This window comes from Erythrolamprus reginae, chromosome 7 (assembly GCF_031021105.1).
Source record: "Erythrolamprus reginae isolate rEryReg1 chromosome 7, rEryReg1.hap1, whole genome shotgun sequence".
NCBI classification, from domain to species: Eukaryota; Metazoa; Chordata; class Lepidosauria; order Squamata; family Dipsadidae; genus Erythrolamprus; species Erythrolamprus reginae.
Genome location: NC_091956.1, coordinates 52,357,009 through 52,371,508, shown reverse-complemented (window position 1 = coordinate 52,371,508; position 14,500 = coordinate 52,357,009). Strand labels below are relative to the sequence as shown.

Below are 14,500 nucleotides of genomic sequence, written 5' to 3'. Positions count from 1 at the left end.
CTTTCGAAATAATTATTTTACCAATGTTAATTGTAAAATAATCCTGGAAAAGGATTAATACTTAAAAACAGAGTTTATACACTTGAATCTCAGTAAAATAAATTTACGTTAAGATATAATTTTTAACTCTTACTGTAAGATTTAGAGTAATTAATACCTTTACTCTGCATTTGGGATACTCATGATCACCGGGAAGTACTTTAAAAGAAATTGGTACTCTGTCTGCTCTCCTATTTGCACAAAATGCATCCCAGACAGCTCGGTGAACAGCATTATATACAACATCCAAACCAGTGAGTGTAACAAAGGCCATTGGTCGGCAACATAGTTCCACTGGAAAATCCCACTGTGAAGGGCTCATATTGACGGTACTCTGAAACTTTAAGCAGAGAAATATTCAAAATAATTTGATTTATAAATATTGTAATATGTAGAATATTTAAAGTTCTTATTCTCTAAACTTGTGACAAGCAGATATAAATTCAGATGTTTCTCTATAGCAAGGTATAAAGTTTGAGAGTATGAGACTGAAGAATTCTAGATTATATTAGACATTCCACTGCAGTACTGTGTGCCTTAAAATGGTTTTGTCTGTAGCTAAATTGAACCATATAGGAAAAAATTCAATCTTAGTCTATAGCTTAGTTTATAGGTCATCCTGATGTTATCTGGAGGGCCTTCAAAAAAATTAATCACCTATAAACTTTAAAGACATTCCAATAAATGTATTAATGAGTCCTACTTATTCACATCAAATATAGCTACATTTATAATTTCCATAACATTTCCATAAAAATTGTCAGTAATTTTTCAAGATTTGGAAAACCATGGTCAGAAAATAAAATCAATAAACCTTCTAAGGCAGAAAAAAAGGCAGGCTATTTTCAGTTTGATCACGAAACCCTATTTCTATTCTTTTGATTTATTTGGTTTCATTTTACATGAATACAGTACATTGTTTCGCATTCATTTATTGCACAATAATGGCAGTCATGCAGGATGAAGGCGATTCAATACAGGCTAAAGAGAGGCGGTTTACATATCATATAAAGTAAGAATATATATATTTTTCTACTGCATGAAGGCCTACACTTGTGATTCACAAATTACAATTGACGGTTTAGGATATTTTGCAACCCCGGCAAATAGTGGTTTATTTTATTCCTCAGGAAGAAATAATTTAGGGAATTAAATTAAGCTTGTTACGAGCATGCTCAAAACCAGTCCAATGCATTTAATGTCTTCCGTCATCTCTGATTAAAGTGCCATTTATTTTAATAAGTATCCCACTTTGATATTAAAATATTCTAGTCTCCATTTCACGTTCCGCGTTAAGAGAGGCACCCCTATGAAACCGAAATGCTTTCCGAAAAACAATGACAGGACGCCTTGTGTACAATTTGAATCTATTTCTCAGCCGCCGCCGCCGCGGCCCCTTGTCCGTTTGCCTAAGAGAAACTGCTCCGTTGCGACCCCCTTCTCAGTTCCGCTGCCTCGCACCTGCACTACGACCTCCCCGGGTTATGGAAGGAGCACCTCGCCGTCAGCCTTCGGTGACACTATCCATACGCCAAGCGGGGGCAGATGGAAAAGGGGAAGAACATTTGGAACAGAAACCCGAGGCCTGCCTGAGGAAACACCTAGCAAGCGAATTGAGATTGATAGCCATCAATGACCAATAAGCACTGCGGCTCCTGAGCGCCTGGCGCCAACTATTGGAACGCGCCGGGAGATGGGCAGAGCTAAAGTGCCGCCAAGCGGCAAATGAAAATAAGAAGAAACAAAAGAGGCGGACCCGAATGAGCTTTGCTCCCGCCTAGGGTAAAGAACGTGCGAATCAGAAGGCACGGTGAAAAGAGGCGGCCAATAGTCAACCGGGGTGAATGGAGCGAGGGAGATCACACTGTCCAATCACCGCTAAAGGGTGACTTGACTGACTCCCTCCCCCTGACTCCCTTTCCGCCTTGTCATTTTTGGCGCCTGCGCAATGACGACCATCTTCTGTATTGATCTTGGCGTGCGCGATTCCCTCTCGGACTGACGATTCTGTGGAATTTTTTTTCCCAGGAGGCCGCCGAAAGGGGAAGACAGAGCGAAAGGAGGTCGGGGGCGGGTCTCCTTTCCCGGTGTCGCGCCATGACGGCGAACGAGGACCAGGAGGTGAGGGAGACGAAGGGGTGGAATAGACTGGCAGGGTCCGGGAATGGAAGGAGCAAAAGCGCCCTGGGTTACTTGAAGACCGCCCTTGAAGGGGCGTGGCTAATAAAGGACCGCCTCTTCCTGGGTCTCGGTATGGGAGATGCTGGGGAGGGATACGACAAATGACTCCAACCTTGGCCATTTTAAGACTTGTGGACTTCAACTCCCAGAATCCCTCAAGCAGCTTTGGATAGGATAGGACATACCATGTAGTGGGAAGAAAGTGGAGCATTTGCCTGTGTTGCAAATAAGCGCTAGTACCACGGGGGGGGGGGGGGGGGAGCTTTGAAGACGGCGTAACCGCAATGTTTTGACAGGGTCATGACACCACCCGTTGATTCGAAACCCTGGTGAGCCTCGGTAGAATTCGGATTAAACCAGTGTTTTTCAAATTTGGCAATTTTAATTTTATTTTATTTTATTTATTTATTTTGTCCAATACACAATAATACACAATGAAGGTTATAGAGGATATACAGTAGTAGAGAAGAAATACGAGATATAGGCGAGACTATAGGACAGGGGACGGAAGGCACTCTAGTGCGCTTATGTACGCCCCGACTAACCTCTTAGGAATCTGGAGAGGTCAACTGTGGACAGTCTAAGGGTAAAATGTTGGGGGTTAGGGGATGATACTACAGAGTCCGGTAATGAGTTCCACACTTCGACAACCCGATTACTAAAGTCATATTTTTACAGTTGGAGCGGTTAATATTAAGCTTGAATCTTTTGTGGGCTCTTGTGTTGTTGTGGTTGAAGCTGAAGTAGCCGTTGACAGGCAGGACATTGCAGCATATGATCTTGTGGGCAATACTTAGATCATGTTTAAGGCGTCGTAGTTCTGAGCTTTCAAGACCCAGGAAGTCTAGTTTCGTAAGGTACAGTAATACCTCGTCTTACGAACTTAATTGGTTCCGGGAGGAGGTTCGTAAGGCGAAAAGTTCGTAAGATGAAACAATGTTTCCCATAGGAAACAATGTAAAATCAATTAATACGTGCAAGCAAAAAAAACCACACAAAAATGGCGCTCCATTGGGCGCTGCCGCCCGGCTGTCACCTTTTGAAACAGCTGGGCGCTTCTCAGCGTTCTCCCGAATGCCAAACCCGGAAGTTCAGCAAAAGTTCGGGTTCAGGAGGCCGCCGAGAAGTCCCGCTGCCTGGCTGTCGCCTTTTGAAACAGCTAGGGGGCTTCTCGGTGTTCGGGAGAACGCTGAGAAGCGCCCGGCTGTTTCAAAAGGCGAAGCCGGGCGGCGGGGCTTCTCGGCGCCCTTATGAACCCGAACACCGAATCTGAACTTTTGCCGAACTTCCGGGTTCGGCGTTTGGGCGGTGGGTTTGTAAGGCGAAAAAAGTTTGTAAGAAGAGACAAAAAATTTCTGAACCCCGGGTTCGTATCTTGAAAAGTTTGTATGACGAGGGGTTCGTATCACGAGGTACTACTGTATTATGTTTCGAGTGGAGGAATGAAGGGCTCTTCTTGTGAAGTATCTTTGAACATTTTCAAGGGTGTTAATGTCTGAGATGCAATATGGGTTCCAAATAGATGAGCTGTATTCAAGGATGGGTCTGGCAAAAGTTTTGTAAGTTCTGGTAAGTAGTGTGAGATTTCCAGAGCAGAAGCTACATAGGACTTGGCACTTAGATCTTTAGTTATTAGTATTCCGAGGTCCTTGACCAAGTGGGGATTATCTGTGATAATTTGTTTATTAAGTTTGTATTTGAAGTTCTGACTCTTTTTGCTGATGTGAAGGACAGAGCATTTGCTGGTGGAGATTTGGCGTTGCCATGTGTTGGACCAGTCAGAAACTGAGTCTAGGTCTTTTTGTAGAGTAGTTGTGTTATCAGTGGTGTTGAAGAGTTTTACATCGTCTGCAAAAAGAACAAAGTTGTTTGTAATGATAATCTGGCTGGAGAATCATGGGAGTTGAAGTCTACCCGTCTTAAAAGTTGCCAGGTTTGGAAAAAGAAAACAAAACACTGGTCTAAATGGACCCTTTCTACTCCATTGTTGTACTATAAGGATGGCTCCATAAAAACCTAGATGGTGCATTTGTGATGCGTGAATGTAGCTAAGATAATTTTTCTTTAGGAAATCTAGAGGTTTCTACAGTTCTATACACAATGTTTTTATAGATATACAGTATTTTCTTTTTTCCTTTTTGTACATATAATTTTATTAATTTTTTGACCATTGAAACCAATACAAATTTTGAAAGAGGGAGTTATTTAAAAAAGAGTTTATAAATATATTTTATTTTTATGCATAGAATAGAATAGAATTCTTTATTGGCCAAGTGTGATTTGAGTGATCTCAGTGTACATAAAAGAAAATATACATTTGTCAAGAAATACCGTACAACACTTATTGATTGTCATAGGGGTCAAATAAGCAATGAGAAACTATTAAGCTTAACTATTAAAAATAAGCAATGAGATATATTTTCATGCATCACAAAAAGCAATTTCTGGTTGAATTTCAGACTTTTTAAACCCATGCTACTGATTATGCTTTATGGCTGATGACATCCACCATTGAAAATGTGTATTGGCGGATCAATATCCCTTTAAATTTATATGTAACATATATGTACCTATCTATCTATCTATCTATCTATCTATCATCTATCTATTTATTTATTTATTTATAATTTTTACTAAGCTTATATGCTATTGTGCTCATGCCTGGCTGAGAGGTTTATAGACCTCCCAGCACAGTTTGAGATTAAAATTAAACATAAAAATATAAACTGTTTGCTTGTGTTTTTCCCCTAGATGGAGTTAGAAGCATTACGTTCTATTTATGAAGGTGATGAATGTTTTAGGGAACTCAGTCCTATTTCATTTCAATATAGGGTGAGTTTTTAGAAATCGTATTAATTCACATCAGCCTATATTAATCTCTTAAACTTTAGGTTCTGTCTGTTTTGATCAAAGCAGTCCTCACTAAACAATGGTGATTGGGACTTGAATTTCCATTGCTAAGCAACATGGTCATAAAGCATGAAGCCTCATGAGCACAACATTTAAATTGAAAATTCCAGCATTTCTGGTTGCGAGTAAATGGATTCATCAATGTTGAGTGCAATGCCAGTTTGCAACCTCCTGCCATTTTGACTTTGCTTGTAGGAAGCTGGTAACAAAGGTACAGGTTCTTAAATGGAAAAGTTTGTAAGTAGAAGCAATTTTTCCCATAGGAATCAATGTAAAGGAAAATAATGCGTGCAAACCCATTATGAAAGAAATAAAAGCTTGGAATTTGGGTGGGATGAGGAAGAAGAAGAGGAGGATTCTGGTGAAGTCATATTTTTATTTGTAATGCTCATGTAACATTATTTGAAAATTCCTTCTAAAATTGACATTGAATGTAAAAATGAAATATCTATTTTAGTATTTTTGTTGATTAAAGCTTGAATTGACTGGATTCCTGCATAGACATAACTTACATGTTTTTTTTATAGATAGGTGAAAGTGGAGACCCCAAAGCCTTTCTTATAGAAATATCATGGCCAGAAACATACCCACAAACTGCTCCCGTGATATCAATGGATGCATTCTTCAACAATGCCATGTAAGTGATCCCGAGTTTGCGGAGAGGGGCGGCATATAAATCCAATAAATCTAATCTAATCTTCTTGAGATGTTCAAGAAAGTCTTTCTAGAAGTAACTTTTTAATCTCTTCTTTGTCATCTGCCCTAGATCCTCAGCGATAAAACAAAGTATTTTGGATAAATTAATAGAAGAGGTTGAAGTTAACCTGGGAACCTCAATGACATACACAATATTTGAATATGCTAAAGATAATAAAGAGATTTTCATGGAAAATCAACCAGTTAATACCGTGGTGAGTTTATATTTTCTAATGTTGACCTATTTTAACATATGAAAATGTTTTTCTGTGCAACCTATCAGTTTCTTGATATTGATCTGTTACTATAAGATTGAACTCAATTCCTAGCAATGTTTGACATTCCTATATTAATCCAGTATCCCAGAAGCAGTGGTTTAAGTTATTATGTATTATAGCATACATTTTTTTTAAAACTGACAACAGAAAAGTTTAAGCACAGATGTAATCAGTTTTCATCCCATTTAATGCAAATATTAAGTATAGAATTAATAAATTTCAGAGAATTCTTAATAAATAATACATTTCATTTATTTAGACAGCATTAAATAACTGCATCTCAACTGGACATTCTGATGCAGCACCACCAACTAAGAAAAAGGAGAAAAAAGAACAATTGTCCAAAACGCAAAAGCGGAAGTTAGCTGACAAAACAGGTTTGTATAAATTGCTCCTAATATAGTTTAACTTTCTTTTAATTAAAAAAACAAGTATGGCATAGAACAGTTTTGGTGAACCTTTTCGGCATTGAGTGACGAAACAAGAGCACATGCATGCACTGGAGAAGCACCAGAAACTAGAAGAGCAGTGCCAGGGCGCACATGCACCTGGTCTTCTGGTTTCTGGCGCGCATGCGTGAAAATCAGAAGCTAAGCTTTCTAGCATGTGCATGTGTGTCAGGAAGCTACTCTTTACATTTCTGGTGTTCCAATGAAGAACCCAGAAGAGCAACAGGTGATGGCAGGCGTACCTGGAGAGATGGCTTTGTGTGCCACTTCCAGCACATGTGCCATAGGTTCGCCATCACAGACATAGAATATATGTTTTCTATATAGAATATAACAAATATAGCTTTTCCCTATATTTATGCTGAACGTATATGCAAAATAGGTATTTCTAAGTAATATTTGTTCAGAATAGTAATGAATCCTGTTCTTTTGTGGAATTTATGTTGCTGAACCAGAACTACTAGCATGACCAATAATCAGGAATATTGACAGTTAAAATTCTGAAATATCTGGAGAGTGATATGTTCCGTTTATTTATTTATTAGATTTGTATGCCGCCCCTCTCCGAAGACTCGGAGCGGCTCACAACAATAAAGCATAATACAAATCCAATTATTAAAACAGTTTAAACCCCATAATGTAAAAACAATCAAACATCCCAAACATACCATGCATAAAACGGACCGGCCCAGGGGAATCAATTTCCCAATGCCTGACGGCAGAGGTGGGTTTTAAGAAGTTTGCGAAAGGCAAGGAGGGTGGGGGCAGTCCTGATCTCCGGGGGGGAGTTGATTCCAGAGGGTCGGGGCCGCCACAGAGAAGGCTCTTCCCCTGGGCCCCGCCAGACAACATTGTTTCGTCGATGGGACCCGGAGAAGGCCAACTCTGTGGGACCTAACCGGTTGCTGGGATTTGCGCGGCAGAAGGCGGTCCCGGAGATATTCTGGTCCGATGCCATGAAGGGCTCATCACTGCCAAGCATTGCCCAGTTATTCATAAGAGTTTGCGATGAGCCAGTGCATGCTACTTTAAGATTAACCACAAATTATGATGTAAATTAATACCTTAATTTTAAAACAGATGTTTGAATTCAAATTGCAAAAATACATACATACATATACATATATATATATTTGGTTAGATCACAAAGGAGAACTTCCTCGAGGATGGAATTGGGTTGACGTAATTAAGGTAAGAATGTTGAAAATTAACAGTATTAAAATGGTAATTTGGGGGGCGATTTTAGCAGTATCTAATATTTTTTTCTTTTTTCTTTTTTTAACCATTTTGGATATGAATGATAATGGGATTTTCCTCGTGTTTTTATAAAGCATGTAAGTATTTCAATCTTCTTGAACCATTTTGAACCATATTTTTAATTCTAAGCATTGATACCTGTATGGGTTTTTCCCCCCCTTGATCAGTGTTTCAGGAATTTTGTACTGCATCCTAAAGGACAATGTGTAGATATTTAAGCACTAACAATCTATATCATTCTGTAGAAGAGTGCTACAACTGTTTTCAACTAAATCTGAGGTAAATCTCATACAGTATGCAAGAATGAAATTAAAGTACGGTATTATAACAGCTTTATGATTTTTATAAATGGGTTGTTAAAACCAAATAATTGTAGTACAGTATAAGGAAGGTTGTATGCAAAATAGGCAGCCACAATTTCTTTTTATATTTATATCAGCTACTGGTTCAAATCAGCCAAAAATATTGAGAGCAAAACCAAAGATTTTCAGCAAATTCTCCAACTCCCTAAAAAGCACATAAAGGGGCCCAACTGTAATCAGTTGTTGTCTCTCAGAAGTCACATTGTATCCTTCAAAGTTCAAACACTAATTTAAAAAAGGAGGAAGGGATTAGTTCCAAGCAGCCATGTTGCCTTTGGAATCCATTGAAAAGAGTATCCAGAAGAGTGTCTTAAGCATTTTTTTTAAAAAAATATGTTTGCATGCATTAGGATTTTAAAAGTTTCATACAGATACCATTGTTCAGCAACCTCTCTTTCAAAAAACCTTTTAAAGTTACAATAGAGTTGAATGAGAGAGCTTAACAACTGTTCTTCATAGTTGTGACTATAGTAACTTCCCTATGATCATGTAATGGCAATTTGGGCAGTTGGCAACTAGCTTGCAATTAAAAGAGTCACAACATCCCATGATTATGTGATTGCCATTTGTAAACCTCATTGTTTGCTTTCAACAAGCAAAATAAACAGGTAAGCTGACAGGAAATCGCAAATGGGGCAGTGGTGGGATTCAAAAACTTTTACTACTGGTTCGGTGGGCATGGCTTGGTGGGCGTGGTGTGGCTTGGTGGGCATGGCAGGGGAAAGGATACTGTAAAATCTCAATTCCCTCTGTATTCAAGGGGAAGATTATTGCAAATTCCCTATTTCCTCCCAATCAGCTGGGACTCGAGAGGCAGAGAATAGATGGGGGCCAGTCAGAGGTGGTATTTACCGGTTCTCTGATCCACTCAAAATTTCCGCTACCGGTACTCCAGAACTGCTCAGAACCTGATGAATCCCATCTCTGAAATGGGGGTCATGTGACTAGGGGACACTGCAACCCTGCAGGATTTCGCCTAATGATTTCTGCTGAAATTGGTACAATTGCCATTTAAATCAGAGTAGTCACGTGACATTTTGCTATATGAGAGCATGAAGTTGTAACTCCCAATTACCATTTTTAAGTGAAGACTACCTTACCAATCCAACAAGCATATTCTAATTTATCACATGTTGCCTAGTCTCTTTAAGTCCTTCAATTGAAGCCATATCGCCTCTAGCCAATTATGCCCATTTTGGCAGTAAACACATATTTGGCAGTAAACTCCATCGAGGATTTTTCTGATAAGCTTATTGTTTGCATCTTAAAAGCATTTACCCCAAAAAATGTTAATACCTTTTTATGAATGTATGGTGTTTAGTACAAATAAAAGAAATAAATAGTTTAATAATATATAAAAACTAGTAACACTATTTTTCATCTAAAAAGATCCATCTTGTTCTTTAAGATATATTACAATGTATTACAGTGATCCCCCGATCATTGCGAGGGTTCCGTTCCAGGACCCCTAGCAATGATCGGGTTTTCGCGAAGTAGCGCTGCGGAAGTAAAAACACCATCTGCGCATGCGCAGATGGTGTTTTTACTTCCGCAGCGCTAGCGAGGAGCCGAAGATTGGGGTTCCTGGGAAGGGGACTCAGCTGGGAAGCGGCGCTGGGGTTTCCCCACCGCCCACGCAAACTCCTCGCTGCCGCTTGCCCGCCCTTCGCCCGCCCACGCCGCTCGCTCGCACCGCTTCCCAGCTGAGTCCTGAAGCCAATTCGCTTCAGGACTCAGCTGGGAAGCGGCGCGAGCGAACGGCGTGGGCGGGCGAAGGGCGGGCGAGCCGCGGGCGGGCAGGCAGGCGGCGGACAAGCCGCTCGCTCGCGCCGCTTCCCAGCTGAGTCCTGAAGCCAATTCGCTTCAGGACTCAGCTGGGAAGCGGTGCGAGCGAACGGCGTGGGCGGGCGAAGGGCGGGTGAGCGGCAGCGATGAGTTTGCGTGGGCGGTGGGGAAACTCCTCGCTGATGCCCGCCGCTCGCCCTCCCGCCTGCAAGAGGGGGAAGACCCAGGGAAGCCGCCCAGCAGCTGATCTGCCCGGCGCCATCTACGCATGCGTGCCCATAGAAAAAAAGGGCGCGCATGCGCAGATGGTGTTTTGACTTCTGGGTTGAAAAATCGCGATTTAGCCCGTTCGCAATGATCGGGATCGTGATACTCCAATTCAACTGCTGATCTAGAACATAAAGGTGTTCACTAGGAATAAATGACATTGTTGACACTGTAACTTGTATATTAACAATTTTGCAAACTTATACTATGTAGGACACAATTCAGTAGAATAATACTATGATGAAAATAGCAACAGTTGTGTGTTCTTAGTATAAATGCATCTAAGAACAAAAAAAGAACTGCTACAAAACATATGATATTTTCCCCCCAATACTTATCTAATATATCTTTCTGTTAATATTTTGGCTCTTTTTTTAAACGTCAAGAATGAAAACCTAGTCTGTAAAGAAAAAATATATTTTACAAACTTCAATGCTCTTTATTGTCACATAAAAATGAAAAAAAATTTTTTTGTCTTTTTACAGCTGAGCAAAACGGGCTCCAAGGATGATGAATAGGAGGACTCTGATATAGGAAAACCTTAGCTGAATCCACATTGTAACAAAAATTGATTTTTTTCCACAAGTTTTATAAATAACAGATCTAAACTTTTAAATGTGTTAAAATGTACCCATCAAGAGCAACATTTTTCTGGCTTTATGATTTTTGTCTGAACTCATGTTTTCCTTTATAGGAAATACTGTATGTCAAAGGCAGTGTTGATGTACTTTGTCACAACACTGACTGTAACGATATGTAATTTTAACATATATTGTTACTCATGTACTAAACCACAGAAATCTTTGGGGGGGTAAATGAAATTAAAATAGCTAATTTTAGAACACTTAAAATGGTCTAAAAATTCTAGATCTCTTAATCTTTATATTTGTATTTGAATCCCATGGTTGATTCATATATATTTACTTAAGTATCATTTCAGATACTATTCATAGCATTCAGCCTTTATTAGAAGGCTGAAAATTTTTATTGTAGTTGATGTTATGAAAAATATGCACCAGCTTAAATTACATTTAAAAAAGAATGTATAACCCAATTCAAGTGGGCTTATATGTATTCCAGTGTGAAATATAAAGCAAAACAAGGCCATTAGTTACAAAAAACAATGAGTAACAACAGTGATTTCTATTTTCATGACAATTTTGCTGCTACTACATTGCATAATATTGACGTTCCAACACTGGTGTGTTCATTTTATGGCAATTAGCCCATACCAAAGAGCGACTCCCCATTTTTTAATTGAAAAGTGTATATTTGGTGTTCTCTAGATCAGTGTTTCCCAACCTTGGCAACTTGAAGATATCTGGACTTCAACTCCCAGAATTCCCCAGCCAGCATTTGCTGGCTGGGGAATTCTGGGAGTTGAAGTCCAGATATCTTCAAGTTGCCAAGGTTGGGAAACACTGCTCTAGATAATACCAGTCAGTAAAAAGAGAAATAATATTCCTTTGGCATAGCTGCTAATATATGAAGAAAACAAACCGTTACAAAAGTGGAGCCTACAGATAGGAAAAAAGAAATGATCTGAACGCATAAGACAGCAATACTGTTCCATTTTTCTGCCTGTTGCTGAACTTCCACAGCCAGTTTCCCTTAGCACGTGGGCCATGCTATTTTTGGCTGCTGGTAATTACTTAGAGGTCTTACATTCTCACTATGAAATAAACTCCATTATACACAGTTCAATTTATATCTGTGTAGGATTACACTATATGAAGGATTTCATACAATGCATATGATAAAATAATTACTGGCATTGCTATTGAAAATGCCATTTCTTGTAATTATATTTGTTTTTGCAAAAAATAATGGAATACAGGTTTCAGGTGCTGCCCCACTTTATTTCAGTTTCAATTTTTTCCTTGGAAAAATACATATTGTCATTAATTTTCAGCCCAATTAATAGCTAAGGTGATACTTTAATGGATCAGATATCTTGTATTTGAGGCTTCTCTTTTATTAGGTCAATAGTGATAATGAATAAGATGCCTTAATACATTTTTTTAAAAATTGGGAGGGATTAAATAAATTTCTATTTATCTTTGTTGTGTTTTTATTTATGTTTGGGCTCTTTCTGCAGACATTGGACATGTGCATTAAAATAGTCTAAATGAAGTGTTCAGTTTTTGTTAAATTAAATGGAATTGAAATACATACGTTTGAGTTGGCAGAATTATGTATCTGAGCCATGTTAAATATTGCTACCAAATAAAATATGGTAACTACTTTTAAAACATCTCAATATAAAAAGGGTTATTTATATACTAATAAATGAATACCTCTAAACAGTCTGACTGACTAAAAAACAATATTTTAAGATTTGTTGATGAAAGAGTAACAGAGGGAAGTGTGTAAAAATTCATACAAAGCAAAATACTACTATAGCTACTAAATTCAAGCTTCCTTTAAAAATAAAGGTTTTGAAGGGAAAAAGGAAGATTTTAAAATTTCCAGACATTGGGTGTTAGAAAATACTAATGGAAAAGTAGAGAACAGCAAAAACGTGGCCCGGTATGAAATGCGACAAGAGAGGGAACATCACAAGGATGACTTGATGTCAAGAGAGACCTAAGTTACCCTGTGTTTGAAGCAAAATAAAGTGGCAGGAAAGAGTGATGAAGGAAGAGGGATGTATGCAAGGAAATGCAACATATCACTATTTGTAGAAACACAGATGTCTATAAAACATCAAGGCAAAGAATTATTATTATTATTTATTGGATTGGTATGCCGCCCCTCTCCGCAGACTCGGGGCGACTAACAACAATGATAAAAAACCAACATGTAACAATCCAATTTAATAAAACAACTAAAAACCCTTATTATAAAAAACCAAACATACACACAAACATACCATACATAACTTGTAATGGCCTAGGGGAAGGAATATCCTAACTCCCCCATGCCTGGCGACAAAGGTGGGTCTTGAGTAATTTGCGAAAGACAAGGAGGGTGGAGGCTGTTCTAATCTCTGGGGGGAGTTGATTCCAGAGGGCCGGGGCTGCCACAGAGAAGGCTCTTCCCCTGGGGCCCGCTAAACGACATTGTTTGGTCGATGGGACCGGGAGAAGGCCAACTCTGTGGGACCTTATCGGCCGCTGGGATTCGTGCGGTAGAAGGCGGTTCCGGATGTATTCTGGCCCAATGCCATGAAGGGCTTTAAAGGTCATTATCAACACTTTGAATTGTGACAGGAAACCGATCGGCAGCCAGTGCAGGCCGCGGAGTGTTGCAGAAACGTGGGCGAATCTAAGAAGCCCCACGATGGCTCTCGCGGCCGCATTCTGCACGATCTGAAGTTTCCGAACACTTTTCAGAGGTAGCCCCATGTAGAGAGCATTACAGTAGCCGAGCCTTGAGATGATGAGGGCATGAGTGACTGTGAGCAATGACTCCCTGTCCAAATAGGGCCGCAACTGGTGCACCAGGCGAACCTGGGCAAACGCCCTCCTCGCCACAGCCGAAAGATGATGTTCCAATGTCAGCTGTGGATCGAGGAGGACGCCAAAGTTGCGGACCCTCTCTGAGGGGGTCAATAGTTCTCCTCCCAGGGTAATGGACGGACAGATGGAATTGTCAGGTTTGGTATTTTTCCATAGGGTGTTAAGGTATTTCAGAACAGCTTTTTGTACAGTTTTAACTACTACATATTTATGACACACACTTTTTTTTGGGGGGGGGGAGTTAATCCGTACTTTCAGAAAAGTTTAATTTTGTGGGAAAGCTAGTTATTTACAGTTTTGTTTGTCATACTTAGTAAAGAAGAGCTACACAAATTTTGGCAGAATATATGTATAAAAATGTGGTTTGTATGAAATGAATGCATTGTAGAAAAACTACCGTAATATATTTGCACCTCTGATGAATCAGTATATTTTTCTGAAGAAGGATTTTTTTTCTCATCTCTGAGAGTACACAATTGCAAGGCTTCCCAAAATACTGTCCTTTTATTCAGTCTCTTGTTGCTTGTTTCTATGGGACAGAAATCTAGTTACCTTGACAATTTATTTGAATAGACGAGTTATGAGGGAAAAGCAATTGGAATACAGTACCCCTATCTCTCCGCTGATGTTTAACATGCAAACCAGATCTTCTGGTGAAAAGAGAATATTTAAAAGGTAGGCTATCTGTACTCATACTGTAAACTCTTTTAAACTGTGTATTATGATTAGTACAGTTTAAAATCTGTAAAAGTAAAATGATTTTGTTAAGTCTTAAAGCAATTAAAAAGTTATTAATATCACTTATATATTAAATT

General features: G+C 39.2%; 2 protein-coding genes across 4 annotated transcripts in view; one reads left to right on the top strand and one right to left on the bottom strand.

The window, feature by feature from the left end:
* TRAPPC11 (trafficking protein particle complex subunit 11) overlaps positions 1-1,625 on the bottom strand; it is a 38,636-nt gene extending 37,011 nt beyond the window's left edge. Inside the window, exons 1-2 of one of the 2 annotated variants that reach the window (XM_070757502.1) lie at positions 1,501-1,625; positions 158-379 (exon numbers count right to left, since the gene is read on the bottom strand). In XM_070757502.1, the coding sequence (XP_070613603.1) occupies positions 158-361 (204 nt within the window). In that variant the 5' untranslated portion in view covers positions 362-379; positions 1,501-1,625. The remainder of the gene's footprint in view (positions 1-157; positions 380-1,500) is intronic. The other variant, XM_070757503.1, reaches the window with a different exon arrangement.
* A 351-nt stretch (positions 1,626-1,976) lies between these two features.
* Positions 1,977-14,337, top strand: RWDD4 (RWD domain containing 4). Of its 2 annotated transcripts, none has more exons than XM_070757500.1 (7): positions 1,977-2,160; positions 4,972-5,052; positions 5,658-5,767; positions 5,897-6,041; positions 6,364-6,481; positions 7,695-7,744; positions 14,259-14,337. In XM_070757500.1, the coding sequence occupies exons 1-7, from the start codon at positions 2,137-2,139 to the stop codon at positions 14,316-14,318; spliced, it is 588 nt and encodes a 195-aa protein (XP_070613601.1). In that variant the 5' UTR covers positions 1,977-2,136; the 3' UTR covers positions 14,319-14,337. The 2 variants fall into 2 exon arrangements, with proteins under 2 accessions (XP_070613601.1, XP_070613602.1); XM_070757501.1 differs by lacking the exon at positions 14,259-14,337 and adding an exon at positions 10,710-11,536.
* Positions 14,338-14,500: the final 163 nt, after the last annotated feature.